At 34.8% G+C, this 18,660-nt stretch overlaps 1 protein-coding gene across 2 annotated transcripts in view; it reads right to left on the bottom strand.

Annotated features, from left to right (window-relative positions):
* Positions 1–9,873, bottom strand: part of LOC149784945 (uncharacterized) — a 40,405-nt gene extending 30,532 nt beyond the window's left edge. The window contains exons 1-4 of one of the 2 annotated variants that reach the window (XM_089931167.1): positions 9,719–9,873; positions 6,943–7,015; positions 5,686–5,834; positions 5,102–5,250 (exon numbers count right to left, since the gene is read on the bottom strand). In XM_089931167.1, the coding sequence (XP_089787293.1) occupies positions 5,102–5,250; positions 5,686–5,834; positions 6,943–7,015 (371 nt within the window). In that variant the 5' untranslated portion in view covers positions 9,719–9,873. The other variant, XM_089931166.1, reaches the window with a different exon arrangement.
* Positions 9,874–18,660: the final 8,787 nt, after the last annotated feature.

Here is an 18,660-nt window from a genome sequence, read left to right as displayed (position 1 = left end):
CTTTCAACAGCATTAGAATGTCCCATCTGGAAAGGTGTTCACGTTTGCCTGATGGGTGGAATCAGATCACAATTATTAGTTCCGGTTTAGTACGAATGTAGTCACAGTCTAATTTTAGAGCATTATTTGCCTGTCTCTTTCTGGTGATGATACTATAGTTAGCTTTAGGTATTCTTGGTGTTGATTTAAAGGTATCTCTTTATTCTTTAGAATTGGAGCATTGTGGTGTGGTTGGCTTTGTGTATTTCGGCGACAGTGCACAGCAAGGCTTTGATTATGTTCCGGTAGTCAAATATGTGACCCAATGTACTGTGCTTTGTTTATAGCCCAGCCTGTCAACAACAACAAAAATGTCGGGAAACCTATGACAAGAAATTCGCCGTGAGTTCATTTTAGATGGTACTTTTAAAATAAGATTTGATTAATTATCCTTTGGAGACAACAAAAAGTTCAGTCATGAGAAAAAATTGTAGGGAATATATAGTAAAAATAATTGATCGGATGCCAGGTGGACTAACTTGACAAACCATCAACATATCCTTTTCCTAAATCTCCAATCTGAGCATGCTCTCTGCTGCTGATCTCGGGTCACAATCACTTGTTCTGAGTCACATGGATGTTGTTCTATTCTATTTTTGTGAGCATTTGTTTCTGCCTCAGTGTGTATGTACGCATCTCTCTCTCTCTCTCTCTCTCTCTCTCTCTCGCTCTCTCTCTCTCTCTCTCTCACACACACACACACACACACACACACGACAACAGGGTGACATTACAAGGACCAGAGCAGGGTTTTATACTCACATTTAGTATAGAACACAGAGTACACGTTTATAAGAGATGCAGACGGCGATCTAAACAATGGTGGGTGGGTGGCATACGTTCAAAAATGGAAGACGTCATTCACACGTGATAGATGTTTTCAGTGACATAAAAATGATATGATCAAATATGCCAAAGTCTCGTAGGTCAAACATCTCACATCTCAACGTTAAACATCAAATAATCCTCACACATTAGTTGAACAATGTTTATGTATGCAAAACTCCAATCACAATACCATTAATGTATTACAACATAGTGAACTGCCTCATTTTTCTGACTTGGTTACATATTTTTACATTATCATTATTAGTATTATTCGAAAAGGAATGTAGTTCTTAATAATGCCAAGTATTTTGACTTGTTGAGTTAGATATTACAATACATACATACGTACGTACGCGTGTGTGTGCGCGCGTGTGTGTGTGTGTGTGTGTGTGTTGATGCTTGTCCGGAAGTGAATTCTGTGACAAATAGCATGTTTTTTTATTTAAATTTCCGCCTCTCAAAAGAAAATTCCGGTTAACCAATTACAGAAACTTCAAAGTGAGTTGGATCTTTGGAGATACTTTAGAATAGCATGATTTTGCAGGAGGTGGAAAGTTCAGTAATTTAAAACCACTGTAGGGACCACCTTGAGAAAATAATTGTGATCTGAGTCCTGTCAGTACATTAATCTTTAAACTTTAAATTGGAAATGCGTGTTTGTTGAGATAGAGACCTGAAAAAGATCATTCCAGTTAATTTTTTACAACTGATCTAATCACCGTTACATGTCTACACGAGCGTGTCCTTCCTTGTTGGCATCTAAATTTCACATTCAATGGATGATGTACGATGTAATTGCACCTCTAGTTAATCTGTCAGGCAAACAAATTTGCCTGCATGCATTAGAAACACTGAAACACGCGACCTTACGCATACGAGGTTGAAGCTCTAACTTTTTAGGCCACCGGACCGGTCTGAATGAACATGGTATAATTGATTTTAATAATGACAGGTTTATATGTACCGCTTGTGCAAATGACCAGCCATGTTAGGAATTTTAGGGGATCAGAATTCCACTTTTGATATATGATATTTGACCTATTTGCACCTATAGCTGATCTGTCAGGCAAATCTCTGGCTAGACGCATTTGAAATATTCCCGCAAAAATTTATTTTTCCATTATGAATTAGTTGACGTATTGTTATATACATGTATTTTAATTGAATACTTTGCTACTGAACTCCCATGTATACTGTTATGTACCAACTATTCCCTAATTGATCAAACCTAACCTCCCCCCCCCGCCTTCATTGTCTCAATGATCAAAACGTTCTCCCGCCACACACTCCCTGAACTTGATTATAGCAATTATCAAAAACCTTACCCTCCCTATATTGCCTTGAACTTCATCACAGCAATGATCAAACCTCACACTCCTCACACTGCATTAAACTTTATTAGAACTAGTGTACCTTATTTAGCCAATAAATGGCCGAACATACTCCAATAAACATTTATATTTTGGGGTAGAACTGTCCTTTGAGTAAGAGTCCTTTGTTTCACATTCTGAGTGTTAACATTTCTTGTTTAAAGGTATTTTTTCTTGCGCTTGCGCACTTAATGACATTTGGACATGTCCATATCCAGCAGTTTTTCACTTTATTTCTCATCTTATGGATTTATTAGACTTAAAAAAATACATACATCTCTCTTTTGGTCGGGACTGGTATTTGGAATAGGGTAAAAAAGATGTATTTGTTTTGAAGCAATCCAGTAGTCAGTTGATGATACCAAAGTGACTTTAAGACATATCCAACGTAACCGCCGTAAGTTACCAAGATTGAGACTGTCTCATACTAAATATGCACTGTATTACCGGTATACCGCTTTGCCTCGGTATTTGTTTCCGACGGTACGTACCACGGTACATTTTCACTGTATCGGTACAACGGTAGTTTCTGTCAATAAGGAATGAATAGAAATTGCCAAGGAATCTGGTTGCAACTTTGATGACACTAACAGTGTGTTTTCATGGTTCATGACAAAATAGTAAAAAAAAAGTACTCTTTTTTCTACAAAACGTCTATATCTGTCGCAGATTAATAGCGACTATTACAGATTTAATTATATTTATGATCCTTTTATCGCATGTTTAACGCGTGTCACGTATGCCAACGCGGTGGCCGAATGGGTCAAATGCAACTTTACGAATAAAAATGTAAATAAAAAAAAACACATGTCATATTTAGTTATTTGCTATCGTATGTGAATATATTAGGAATATGCATTTGTAAGACTGGGAATCATCCTACGATTTTCAGGAGCGCACATATTTTCTGTATGAACTTTACGTAGTTTCTCAAGTCAACTAAACATTTTCTCGTTTGTTGAGTGTGTTTTATGTTTACTGGTTCTCCTTGATACCTTTCTTGCCGGGTGCAGGCATCCAATTCAGAGTCTCCCTGCCTATTATATCAGTAGTGTAGCTATATATAAAAAATTGTCGGCTTTTATTATCAACATTTCCTGTTTTTTTATTTTTTTATTTTTTTTTATAAATAGACTCTTTAATGTCAACAGTGTTTCACAGTATTAGCTATATATAAGTTTAATAATAGTCACTGCTTTTTTGTTACAGTTAGTACAACAATTAACATACGCATGGTCGTGATTTCCCTCATGAGGTACAGTATCAGTATGGTTTAATGAAATCTCTCTAAGGTACTGGCCATTTAATTCTTTGGGATGGGGGTCTCTGATTTTCTTTTGAACCAAAATATTTATTTTCTTTTCACTAAAGATAATTAATATTTTTTCCAAGCAATATAATGGAATACAAGATGGAGTTATTTTCCTATTAATCAGATACAAATATATTAACAGACAGACGAAAATAAAAAAAGTATCAGGCCCTAGTCCGAGCACTGAATTGTTGGTTCCCAAAATAATTGCGGCATACCGGATACGCATCGCACGCAATACGTTCAGAAATACCGCGATAGCAATTTTTTCGTAGTAACCAGTTACAGTTCATAAAACCAATCTGATATTCTGTACCTCATGAGGGAAATCACGACCACTTTTCATGCTTGAAGTATTCTAGGAACTGGAAGCAAATTCTTTATTCTTTAGAATGAGCGTTATGGTGTGTGTGTGTGTGTCTTTGGCGAGGAAAAACAGTGAATAATGAGGTATTGATGTTTGCCCGGAAATTAAATAAATGACACATGCCACGTTTTGTTTACAATTCAACTTCTCAAAATCAATGCTGGTTAACTTGTGATTGGAACTTCACAAATAATACTGTCATACAGGTTAAAGTTTTAGTTCGTACTCTGCGGAGTGTAAATATTCAATATTAATGATGCCTACTATTATCAAGCATTCTTCTACAGAATCCAGGATATCAATTTCTGTTCTGTCTGGTGTATATTTATAATTCTCTATAATTAATCCTATCTACCTTGATTTCTTTCATAGGAATCCGGAATGACTAGATAAATGAGAATTAATTACTAGGTCGTCATACGAATGTGTCTGCTACACACGAGTGCATATAACACCGATTCAGTCGCATCATTTTTTGGGTGATGCGTGCTTAGTCGTGATGGAATATGGGCTGGTGTGTGCAGGCAAGGCGATGGGTGCCGTTTATCCGCGGAACTGGCTTTGAATCTCCGTAGAGTACGAATTAAGAATTCTCTAACCTGAATGATAGTATTATTTGTATCAAATAATAATTCTGCCCACTATTATCAAGCATTCTTCCATAGAATACTGGGATAGCATTTTCCGTTCTGTCTGGTGTATATTTATACTCCTCTTTCTCTCTATCTTCTCTCTCTCATATATATATATATATATATATATATATATATATATATATATATATATATATATATATATATATATATATATATATATATGAGTGGTTTGCCTCCCTCCCCCACAGAAAATAAACCAAAAGTTGAAAATGTTGAAAATGAATAAAAGAAAAGTTCTTGCTCAATCCTTGTTTCGTAAATAACAGAGGTGGTACGAACGGCAGCTAATGGTAACTATCAGATTACATTCGAAGTCTAATACGTAGGACTGATATCAAAGTTGTAAATGACACATGAAGCGCATACCACATGCCTCATTTGATCAACAAGGTAATTCGATACGCTCTGTGGCATGATAATCGGCAACTGTGCAACTCGCCTTTTCAGCAGAAGTTATTGCCTATACTCGTCCAAATGTATTGGAGTGACAAGAACGAGTAAAGACACTTTTCATCAATTTAGTATTTACCTGATTGGGATCCACTCGACTGCGACCTTGTTTACACCTGCATGAGGAATCTCTGAACATCTGATCAGGAAGTGGATGTTTTCTGTACCCCCCAGAATAAAGTCGTTTGATGACGGCCGGTTCATTAAGGTCACCAAAATGGGTAGATTCTGTTAGGAGAATGAAAACAGGTTAGAATGTTGAAATGTATGCCATGTTTCCAAATTGTTCTCTCTCCCGAGTTTTGCCCCACCACACGCTACGCTCTAAGCTTCCTAACCCGCGTACCCAGCTCGAAACACCTTGATTTGTCGCTTTTACTATAATTGTCGGAAAATGTTGTACAAAAGAAAGGCTAGAGAAGATCGAACATCTCGCACGAAAACTGATTATATAAACGATGAGATTACATAAGGTTGTGCACAAACTTACCTGTGAATGTGTATTTACTAACAGAAATTCCTTTTATATTAGTGAAATGTACCTACACAAGATCTTTGCAGATGATTATAAAAATAACAACGACAACAAAACAAAAACATTAGTAATGCATAAATGATGTTAGGAATTTAACTATGATTACAAATTATAATAAATTTATTTACCATTTCACAGTTGTTGATTATAGAGTGCTCTTTTGTGCTCTCGTCTTCCCAGTTTACCTGACAAACATTGGCAGAATTGTTTGCGAATACGGCAGTATAGGTACTGTTGTCCGGATTCTTGATTCGGACTGCACCATCCGGGAAACATTCTGCAAGGAAAAGATACTGGTAAAGAGTAATTCTAATACAAATATCCCGATTTTCAAATGGTTAGAGTAGTTTTTACAAACGTACTTTTTTCCAGATGACTTTTTAAACGTCTATATAAATATTCACTGCTCTATATATCTACATATTGATCAAATGTGATTAAAGTTTGATAAACTGCGGCAGATTGTTTAAAAGTATTCCTACTAACACAAAATGTCGTCACATTCACACTAAACTCACACTTGAGTGCAAAACGATTACAAGTTCACTATCACAGTTACAAGTCTGAGAAATTTTAAAATTCATAAATATTTCCCTTATATATTATTTAATTTTCTAAATAAAACCTATATGTGTTTATTCCGAACAATGACTGATTATGTGTATAGTCGGGCAATTTTCACCTGTTCTGCCCACCAATTATACATACAAGTAATTTGGTGGGAACAAAGCTACGTTTCATCTTTTAGTTTGACAAAATGGAAGCGACAAAAATAAAAAGGACTGTTAGGACTTCGTAGCTCAAAGAATACAGTAGCCTGTTGAATGAGGAAGAATGATTTTAATTTTCTAAAACATGTGACTGATAATAGATCTAAATGGGGAAATCCATCAAGACGGAAACCATGTTTTAATGCAATTTCAAATGACATGAATACAAAAGCCTGTAACACCATCATACTAAAACTGAAGAATCAAACCTGTTACTTTAAATGACACTTATAATGTATCAATACATTTTCGCCTAATATTGTTTCAATTTGCGGAGAAACATTTTTTGAAACAGAAAAGAAGAAAAATGTAATAGTATTTTTTTTGTTTCGTGTCCAGATAATCCAAATATCTAAACTCAACCGTACTTGCAAATAATGTGGTAGCAATACTTCTCTTTAGCGTTTCGTCATTTCCTGGTGAATCATTTTGTTTGGAAAATTCATTGAAGGACTTCAGTGATTATCGACATGATTTGCCGACATCGGTCGATCAAATATCTTTACTTAGCTGAAAAAGACTCTAATCAATTGTTGATAAGGGATATCTTTCCGCAATACCTGTTAGGAATGATCAAACTTTAATTATTTACCATTCGAATTATAGATAACCTACCGTATTCGATGGTCTGAGCAAGCGTTCTTGCGACAATCACCGTTAGTAAAAACGTAAGTCGTTGGCACGCCATCTGGAGTGAAAATTAAAAACAAATTATATTGCCTTTAACGATGGTGAATTTTTATACGAGTTAGATTAAACGTTCAGCTACTATTATTATCATTATCACTATTATTATTATTATTATTATTAGTAGTAGTAGTAGTAGTAGTAGTAGGAAAACAACGAGGACGAGGAGAAAAACGACGACCATGGTGATCTTGATCATTATTACGAGGACAACGATATCAGTTTCGATGATGATTCTTGTTTTCTCTTGTCATTATGAAACGCGTGGGTTTTTTTGTTGTTTATTTTTTTGTTGCTTTAAAAAAATAATATATTTGGTATTACACCTGATTGGGTATGTTTTTCTATTCTTTGGGAAGGTAGTAACATGTTTGTCCAAAATAATGGCCTCATTTGATCCGGGCAACTAACCTAGACTTAACATAACTATGAGAGAAAAGGGAAGAAGTGAAGAGTGTGTGTGATTTGGATTTTTAACGGAGTTTTAAAAAAAAATGTCAGTCATATCGTTACGATGTTTGCAGTGTGGCAGTTTATAGTGATGTCTAGCACTGGGGCATCATGCTGCAGACATGTAGCATTATATGCAACCCAGTCACATTATCCTGACACCAGGCTGACCAGTCCTAACACTAACCTCTTAATGCTGAGCGCAAAGCGAGGCAACTGTTTGTACCAATTTTGTATGTCTTGGTATGACTCGGCCGGGGATCAAACCCACGACCTCCCGCATCCGAGGCGGACGCTCTAACCACTAGGCCATCGGAGCGGTTGAAGAAAAGAAGACAATACACAGGAATAACACGGACAGGTGAATGTTCTCAAAACGCGATAAAGAAAAGTAGCAGTAAACAATTTAAAGACGAACATTAAAATGTTGATTCTTTCCTTTACAAAACACGAAATTTTCAAAATATAAAATATTCTCAGAATAAATATCAATAACTCTTATTAACCAAGTCCTACTTGGTCAACAGGACACAAATTGTATCTGCAAATGGAATACACTCCAGCCCAGTTGATCTATGTTGTGTTCCACATGGGTCTGTTCTTGGACCTGTTCTCTTCATTATGTACACTCAGTCGCTCTCAAGTGTCATAGATCATCATCCAGTGTCTCACCAATTGTACGTGATGACACCCAAATATACAAATCTAGCCACCCAACTGAAGTTGATGCTACCATCCAAGGTGTAGAGAGGTGCAATTTCTGATGTGAAATCATGGATGACTTGTAAAAGCTGCAGATGAATGATGATAAAACTGAGGCCATTCTGATCACAACACAAAGACTTTCTCATTCACATCCTTTACCTCAAACAATAAATATCAGCAACGCCAACATTAAATTCACACAATCAGTACGAAACCTAGATGTTACTCTGGACAGTACTCTCACATTGCACCAACATGTCATGAACATATACAAGGCTGCATATCTTGAGCTGAGACACATCAGCTCAGTTCGCAAATATCTTTCAGTTGATGCCACTAAAACACTTGTGTGTTCATTAGTACTTTCAAGACTGGACTATTGTAACTCAATTCTGTCTGGTTCATCTCAATATCTACTCCAGAAACTTCAAAAAGTTCAAAACACTTAAAGAAGTTCAAAACACAGCTGCTCGGATCATACTTAGAGTACCACGATCAGAGCACACCTCCCCGCTGCTCTGTACCCTACACTGGCTATCCATTCGATCCAGAATCAAACACAAACTTTGTTCTCTGTGCTACATTTCACTGTCGGACTCCAGTCCAACATACCTATCTGACCTCACCCATGTGTACACACCAGCAAGATACTTACGCTCCTCTTCTGACAATCGTATACTCATTATTCCCACTATGAAAACAAAGTCATATGGACAGCGTTCTTTTGCACATCAGGGCCCAGCAACGTGGAATGAATTGCCCACTGAACTTAGACACAAAGACACAGTGATCACATTCAAGAGGGCTCTCAAAACTCACTTATTTCGACAGCAAGAACAAACTTAAAGACCTAATAATGTTTCCTACCTGAAATATTCTCAGCATGTTTTTTATTTTTTAATGTTTTTTTTCTAATTTCATGTTTGTTTTTGTAATAATATTATTGTGTTTCTTATCTTATAGGTGTTGTCTAATGTTGTAAAGCGTTCAGAGCTTCTAAAGATTAGGCGCTATACAAATTCCTCATTATTATTATTATTATTATTGTTATTATTATTATTATTATTATTATTATTATTATTATTATTATTATATAAAAATACATTAAATATAGTCTAGACGAATAGACGACATGATTCAAACAAATTAGTTTTAACTGAAACTAACGCGCGTGGCAATAATTTTACGGCAAGTTACTACGTGTGTGTGTGTGTGTGTGTGTATGTATGATTTAGATTTTTAACGTAGCTTGAACTATTATTTAGTCATATCACTATGATGTCTGCAGTGTCGCAGTTTATAGTGATGTCTAGCACTGGTCAATAACCTGAAAAAGTAATTTTTCTGCTTATGCATCGATACAGTTGCTTTTTATATACAGAATGCGTGCAATAAAAGACTTACGTAAAGTAACTTACCTGGTTTATTCTTCAAACTTGTACCTACTGCCACTGGTCCAGTAATCGATTCTTTTATCGAAAGATTACTGTCTAATCAGAGGTTCGTAATATCGAGGCAATTAGTGGGGATATTGTGATCAGTCTGCTACCTTTCTCGAAGTTTAGTAGGATGAAAGATAGATATTCACCAAGAATATGGTGGTTCTGTGAAGTATATTTTCTGTGCGTGTACCAATATAACGTTGGTCAGTCTGTATATGCAATTGGAATCCCAATCGCAGGACGACACCAGTGTATGTGGATAACTAGTACACATATCCAGATGAGAACTGGAATGATGAGTGCTCATTGGGTGTTCATTGGGTCAATCTACTGTTGCACGTGCGCCACGCAGATTATTTTTACCATTAATCTGGACTCCGCGTGTTTTTATATTGTTAATTGAGCATGCTTTATATGAATCCTTGTTGTGAACTTTATTACAATTGTCCTATATTTTAACGCGTAAATGTTAAAAACGGTTAAAAAATTCCAGGTTAAAAAGTGTTCTCTTAAATTCTAATTGTAGACGTATACAACTAAAACTAAAAAACCGGGTTTATATATAAAGTATTAATCCGCCAAACATGATATCTTTGGGTAATCCGAAATAAATAGCCATAGTGAAACCAAGATATATTGGTTTCACTATGGCTATTTATTTCGGTATTAAGACCGAAATAATGATGACCCAAATATATCAAGTTTGGAGGATTAATACTTAGCAAAGTACATGCGGTGAAAGTTGAGATGAAGAGTAGTAAAATGTAAACAAGCATACAAGTCATTTTATAGTATGTATTTCATGAATGCTTTGTAATTTGATATTGCCAGTACCGATCACAAGTACACTTTCAATATGGAAATATTTGATAGCCATTGGGTTGCAGGTATGTGTGTAATAATATGACTGTCAGTCAAGGGACAGTGTTGACTGGAAGAAGACCAATATGACAGCCCCATTACCTGACATCGTGACGCTTGCCACGTGCATTGCACGCAATTGCCAATGTATAGGCCTACGAAAAATATAACGCTCGTTGCATCTTGATTAGTCTTCATGCAATAAGATAATTACAATGCAATAGCCCAATACGATAATTACAATGCAATAGCCCAATACGATAATTACAATGTAATAGCCCTATACGATAATTACAATGCAATAGCCCAGTACGATCCCAAAGCCGTGTAAAATATAATACTAAATAATAAATTGCCTATTTTAGGTCATATAAATATATTTTCCGTACAACAGTTTGTTCCTGAACGTTAAGATGAAAGTCTTTGTTATTGTTAATAATATACAATTTTAAACTCATTACGTACTATGCGTGATATCTGTCTACACCACACCCACCCGTCCGTCAGGCCAATTCGTATTACCTATAGCCCTTAATGTGACCCAATTTGCACAAAATTTGTTTGATAAAAGAATGCCATCTACAACTACGTGTACCGGCATCATTATCATGCAACACAATGTCATATAACATTTTTGATAATTTTCTATTTTCCGGGAACAAATTTAGCCCGATATCAAATAGCTCTGATTTTTAGAGCAATATTATACCTTCTGGATTCCATGTACACACATATATAGTAAGGTACTGTTTCCTGAAAATAAGACATTTCATAAGAAAGCATTGTCAGTAGAAACACAGATCTCACGCCCATATAAACATTTCTATCACTAGAAGCCTGTAATCTCTTTTAAAGAGGAAATAAAGTCATACATACATACATACATACTGCAGGGAGAGAGAGAAGGAAAGAGAGACAGACAGACGGACGGACGGACAGACAGAGACAGAAACTTGGGGAAGTGCTGCTGAGAAAGTCAAAATATTAAATCGGATTCTTTAGAAGCATTTACTGCGATTCAATATGTTTTCCTTGACAACAATTAAAATATGATGTTGCATGAAGTGAGCAACACAACTTTAAATATTGAAGACAAACTATACATATTTGATCTATGGCAACTTGATTATTCAAAATTGTAGAGTCTCTTTTTCACCGCCATCGTAGAATTATCATTCAAGCAATATTCACTATATAAAAAGTAATTTTCGAGAGAATAAGAGTAAATGCAGGGAAATTAACTATGTAGTCTAATAATGAACCTTATTAGTGAGAATTTGGGAGTGGATAATTTATTGCGTAGGCCTACCATACAGGTTGACACACAGACGAAAAACAAAGACTGGAGTATTTTGATTATCATTATCAATCGTTATATTGTGAGCCAAGGTGTCTCAGTGCTCGGCGTGCTGGACTTATAACCGAATGGATGTGGCCTGGGTATGAAACCTACCATCGGACCAGCCTGGGTCAGCTACTGTGGTGTGTCCTTGGGCAAAGCACTTTACACCAACTGCCTCGGCACCAAATAACCTACTTGTGTTGCTATGCCGCAAATCACCATACCAAACCAAATAAAAAATTCGAAAAAGGTGGAAACGGAAAGTCTGGAGAGTATTATTGATGCTGCTGTTGTTGTTGTTGTTGCTGTTGCTGTTTAGGGTTTAACTCTATTTCTAAGGGTAAGGTTGGCTATTCATGGCGGCCAGCATAACTGGTGAGGAAGAACCCGGGAAAACCCCGGTAAGAACCATCGACCCACGAGAAGCTACTGGCAAGCGTTCTCACACATCCACGGAGAGTATTGATAAATATGACAATAACATGTGCACACATCCACTGTAAATCACATACTCACGCAAAACGGACATACTCTTACCGCGGCGGAGTGTTATTAGCAATATGCATCAACACACAAAGTTGCACGACTCTGCAGCTATTAATTACAGAAGAACTGATATAAACACGAAGCTTAATCTACGCCACTAAGGCAAGATATATAGGTCACAGTAACCTAGTTTTAATTTGATAAATGTTCTCAAGGGATCGGTGTGTGGTGGGCTCTGGACCCCTTCCCCAAAGACTAAAAAAAAAAAAAAAAAAAACGTTACACACACAAACGTACAGTCACTTGTCACTTGAAATTTGAAACATATTTTTATTCTGGTGGACTTTCATTGGGTATTATAAACATTTTGAGCAAATAAACACGCAGACTTCTGATTAAGTCAGGAAAGTATAACCCTTTTTAAATTTTGAACCCCCAAAACACTTGACCTGCCCCTGCCCATTGCAGGTTCGAAATCCGGCCGAGTCATACCAAAGACATAAAAATGGAACTAACAGCTGCCTAGCTTGGCGTTGGTGTTCGGAATGGTTGGCCTGGTGTCAGGATAATGTGACTGGGTGGGACATAATGCTACACGTCTGCGGCATGATGCCCCAGTGCTAGACATCACTATAAACTGCCACACTGCATACATCGTAGCGATATGACTGAAAAATTGTTGAAGCTACATTAAAAAATTCCAAATCCAATTGACCCGGCCCTGGTTGTATTCAGCAAAATAAATACTCATACAACGCTTTATAACTCGTTGGTCAGAGTACCCGAGGAAACGATCTTTGGAAAGACATTGTTTACAATGGAGTTCATTTTCCATATGTATCGTTTACAATCTGGAAAATGAGTGTTTGTGAACGTATGTATATGCGTATTAGTAAGAGAGAGAGAGATGTAAGCCCTCATATGATATTAGCGTTGTAACCAACACAATAAGTTAAGGTTACCGAGTTATTTCTGTTTTTTTTGGTGTGTTTTTATTCTCTTTTGTTAAGAGGATAGATATTTCTACGGATGATTTTGTAATTTGCACGTAATAGTGCACTGCATCACGTAACACATATCCCCATTAGAATAAATTATATATATATATATATATATATATATATATATATATATATATATATATATATATATATATATATATATATATATATATATATATATAACTAAATAGAGATAAAAAGTTTTATCGATATTTGTATTATGTTTAATGCACACATATTAAAGTTATAGAAAATAAATAAATAAATACATTAAAATAAAAAATAATATCTTGATATATTCCTAACATATATTAATTTGTTTTTTTTTTTTTTAATTTTCATAATTGTTTATTGATACAAATAGATGATAACAAAATACAAATAATTACATGTATCAGCTTACACTATAAATAAATAAAAAGTATGCGTTGGACTAACACTTACTCCTGCACACGTACATACACCCAGACACACTTTCCTTCGCATTCATATACATGTAAAAACACAATAGGATGGTACATATGAGAAAAAAAAAATACAATGTAGATATCTGAAGTGATGTAGGTCTGTACGAATGAACAATTATATGTGTTACAAGTATGATACAAACATAGTTATACATACTCGAAATATAGGAATTATAAATAATTAACGTAAAGATAAATTTATACATGTAAGGGTTCGTGTGACATGGGATTTAGTGGTTTATTTTCGTCACAGACTTAATTCAATAACTAATTCAAAGTTGTATAGCGAACAGAAAAGGCCTGCCAGACACCATCTGTCAAGAAATTCGACGACATGATATCTATGAAAATCGGTTCGTATTCTACACTTTAGTCGGTTAAGGAAGAAGTTGAGAAGGGTGTCGGATGTGACAGTTTCCTTATAAAAATAGGCACGAACACGCTTGCACCAGATGACATATTTGTATTCAGTTGATAAGAGGAGGCAAAGGTTTTCGAATTCTGGCTCTGGGAACGAAGCTTCTTTAGGGAGAACACCGAATTTTAAGAATGAGTAGAAGGTGTTGAATGAATTTCGTGACAGTTGTTTGATCCATTGAATTACAAGGCGTTGTAGCGGGTATACCAACTCACATTCAAAAAATAAGTGATCTGTTGTTTCGATGTCGCCGCAAAACGTGCACAGTTTGGACTTGGAAATATTCTTGAGGAACATGTTGTAATTTACTGGTAAAATATCGTGAATGGTTTTAAAACACACATCTCTGGTGATTGGGTCGAGGAATTTATTGTGTAAATTTTTCCATACCATAGTGAAATCGATAGTGTAAAGTTTGTGGACTTTTGGTTCCAGAACGAAATTTTTCAGGTTTGATTGATAAAAGGTTTTGGTGGGGGCAGTGCCAAAAGCAAAACTGGGGTTCTTTTCTGTGAAATCTTTAAAGATATTTAAACAATTTTTGTAAAATTGGGGAACGTATAGAGTGTGTGTGTATATATATTTAAACTTAATTTGGGGTTATACGCCCTTAATTGTAATCCGATCCAATATCTTGGGAAAAACTTCCACTTGGCGTTGTAGTTGTCATCAAGTAATTTTTGCATGTGCTGTAGTCTTAGAGCTCTTAATTTACATTTGATATTTGTGATGTTTAAACCACCCTTTTTAAAAGGATTATAACAGACAGCACGGGCCAGGGGTTCGAAAGTAGAGTCCCATAAATAAGTGAATATATTTCTATTCATGAGTGTAATATAATGTTTGGACAAATCTATAACAGTGGCAGTGTACCAAATTTTACTGCAAGAGAGAAGATTGACAATATTAGACTTTGAAATAAGGGATAATTTTCGGCTTTTATAAAGGTGCAAGGTATTTTGGAGGTGAGCTGAGCTGGTATGCCAGTAATCATCATGTGTTAAATTGTGTCCAAAAAGAAAACCAACTATTTTTTGTTTGTAAATCCAGGATATACCGAAAGGGTGATCGCTGCGGGATTTCCATTTTCCTAAAAACATCCCATTTGATTTACTAAAGTTTATTTTGGCGCCAGAGGTTTTTGAATATGTTTCTGCCCAGAAGAGATACTTCTCAATGGATTTGTCGGTGCAACAAAATCCTGTGCTGTCATCTGCGTAAAGGGAGATTTTGCAGGTCTCCGGAGTACCAGGTATATTTATTCCAATAATTTCAGTATCCGACCTTATTTTGACTGCAAAAGGTTCATACGTTAGCACATATAGAAGGGGGGAGAGACTGCAGCCTTGTCTAACCCCTCGTAAAATAGAGAAGGATTCTGAAATGTGATTGTTAACGATGACGGAGGAGGATATGTCAGTGTAAAATATAGAAATCCATTTGATAAAATCAGCGTGAAATCCAAAAGATTCTAAGGTTTTCATCATAAAAGAGTAGTTCACCCTGTCAAAGGCTTTCTCTTGGTCTAGGCAAATAAAAGCACATTGTAGTTGTTTTTGGTCTATATAATCATAGATATTTCGGATTAGATGGCCGTTGTCAAATATAGAGCGACCTTTGATTCCGCAGGTTTGGTCCAAATGAATAATTGTTGACATTACTTTACTGAGGCGATTGCCGATAATCTTGGAAAGGATTTTATAGTCTAAGTTAAGTAGTGAGATAGGTCTCCAGTTTTTCATATTGGTCGGGTTTTGAGGGTCTTTACAAAGAAGAGTGATATACGAGAGCTTTTGAGAATCTGTTAAGGTACTGGCATCAAATATCATGTTATAAAGTTTGGTAAGTTTTTCGCCAAGAATGTCAAAAAAGGTGACATAAAACTCTTTTGACAGACCGTCTGGTCCGGGAGATTTATCATTCTTCATGCCATTAATAGATAGCCATATTTCGTCTTTAGTGATGGGTCCTACAAGGAATTCATTTTCAGCTTCAGTTATGTGTGGTAGATCACGAAGAAATTCTTCAGAGTTTCATCGATTGGTTCGTTGGTAAATAAATCAGAATAGAACTGTTGAAAACATGATAGAATGTCTGAACTAGACTTATAAGAAATATTGTTGTGTTGAATCTCGTTAATACATTTTTTCTCACCTCGTTTATTTTCAGTTTGATAGAAGAATTTATTAGGTTTTTCATTATTGTCGAGTATTTTGGCTAGTTCAATTATAGTAGCGTACGACCCATTAATTAAACAGTTTATCCCAACTCAATTTATATAATAAAAAATTATGGTGTGCATAACGCTTACTATCAAGTATTTTATAAATATTTAATTACATAATACTAAAAATTAGGTAGAAATATAAATTCAATTTTAAAGAATTAGTAAACTTATTTTTATGATATTAGATTATACTTTTACCAATTACGTTTTTCTGCAAAGTAGAATAATATAAAAATATTCTTATCTAATTTTAAACAGGGGACATAATTCAGAAAAAATAAAAAATAAAAAAATATATAAAAAAAAAAGAAAGAAAAAGAAAAAGAAAATCAGAATTAATGAATGTCATAGTGTTTTTTTAATTTAGACCTTTTGGATATGACGTATTAAGACGGTGAATCCAATAGGTTTCCTTTAGCAGACGTTCCATTTCAGAATCAGCATTAACATATGTATGTATGTATGTATGTATATATGTATGTATGTATGTATGTATGTATGTATGTATGTATGTATGTATGTATGTATCTCTAAGTGATGTTAGGATTTATTGATAAATTCTCATGAAACACAGTCTGAAGTAATTTTTAAAAAATCTGATTCTGATCATATTTCTACTAAAAATGAACAAAATTAACAAAATTATGAATAATGCCTAAAATCACTTAGAGAACTGCGTGAGATTTGACCCTTCAAAAATTAGTAATTTAACGGATTTTCTACTAAGAAATCGACTAAAATCAATAAAAAAAACCGATAAATTTGGATCAGGATCTGAGAATTTTTTTAAAAAGAAAATCAGCATCATTAATAAATATTATTGCATGTATTATCAGAATAGAAAAATATGTACAGAATAAATATTCTAATCCGAATAAATACTAGTGTCAGAATAAAAAATATTATTTCAGACTAAATATTATCAGAAAGAAAAATAAATAAGAAATATTATCAGAAATAAACGTGAATCAGGATAAATAAATATTATTATCAGAAATGAGTCTGAATGAGAATAAATATTATGAGAAATAAATCTTTTCACAATCCGTTACACCAAAGTTGAAAAGATCGCTGCCATAACTTTCACTTTCACAATTACTGACACTTTTATTTTCTCGATCAGACATAATCTTTCTTAATTGCCTCACACGTGTGTTAATATTTTTTTCGTTTCGTATTCATTACCTAATTTTGATCTAATTTTTTAAGTTGTGCGCGACGGAGATACGAATTTCTCAACCTCTATATTTTTCACTGTCGACAAGGATTGAATCATAGACTGCTGGATGAGCTTAATGAACATATACTCTGCTGGTAGTGTATATCTATCTTCAAATTTTCTCTGTTGTAATGATTCAAAAGCGCAAATAATTTTTCAGGATTTAGTTCATCTGATATTTTTAAATTTTCATGCTTTAATTATCTAATTGAAGAAATAATATCATTAATACTTTCGGAGGTCATTATATTATAAATATATATTTAAGTTATATCCCTCAACCAAGACGATATACAGTTGTGTAGTATAGCGCAAACACAGCATCTAGATTACTAAATAAATATTTCACTTGCCTCTGTTCACTCCCGAATGCACTTCCAGACTGACTGGGAGAGAGAAATTCTGTGTGTTTTATAGTCATGAATGCGCCCATGCAGAATGTTCCAGAAAATCAAGAGATTGAGTCATTCTGGAAATTCCATCTAGAAATCCAAGTCATTCTATAATGTTCTAGAAAAGCACGTGATTGAGTTATTCTAACAATCTTGTATGGAAATCTCCGTCATTCTACATTGTTCTGCGTGGGCTTATTCGTGACTATAAAAGACGGCCAGAATTCACTCTCTTATTCAGTCTGGTATCCGAGAGTGAACAGAGGTAAGTGAGATATTTTATTGAACCTGTGTTGTGTTAATTACTACGCAAACATTTATATTATTTTATATAATTAGTTACGATGACATAAAAAAATCTTCATTAGTCGTATAAATATTTCACAGTGACAAGCAAGATAACTACTTATTACTTTACCGGAGAGAGCTTAGCTTTACAGAGTTATCTTCCTTGATCTGATGGTATCTAACACAATCAGGAGATACTGAAATATTATTTGTTAATTATATTTTTTCGAAAATGCTGATTTAATAATATTGTTCGCAATGCGTTAAACCGAAGGTATGCAAATATCAATATATCTGCCAGCTGCATTAATTGACTAAAATATTGTATTTCTTTTTCAATCTCTGTAT

The sequence above is a fragment of the Sinohyriopsis cumingii genome, chromosome 13 (genome assembly GCF_028554795.1).
Source record: "Sinohyriopsis cumingii isolate HCF-2022 chromosome 13, ASM2855479v2, whole genome shotgun sequence".
NCBI classification, from domain to species: domain Eukaryota; kingdom Metazoa; phylum Mollusca; class Bivalvia; order Unionida; family Unionidae; genus Sinohyriopsis; species Sinohyriopsis cumingii.
Note: the sequence above shows the minus strand (reverse complement) of the source record. Positions and strands in the feature narration are given on the sequence as shown.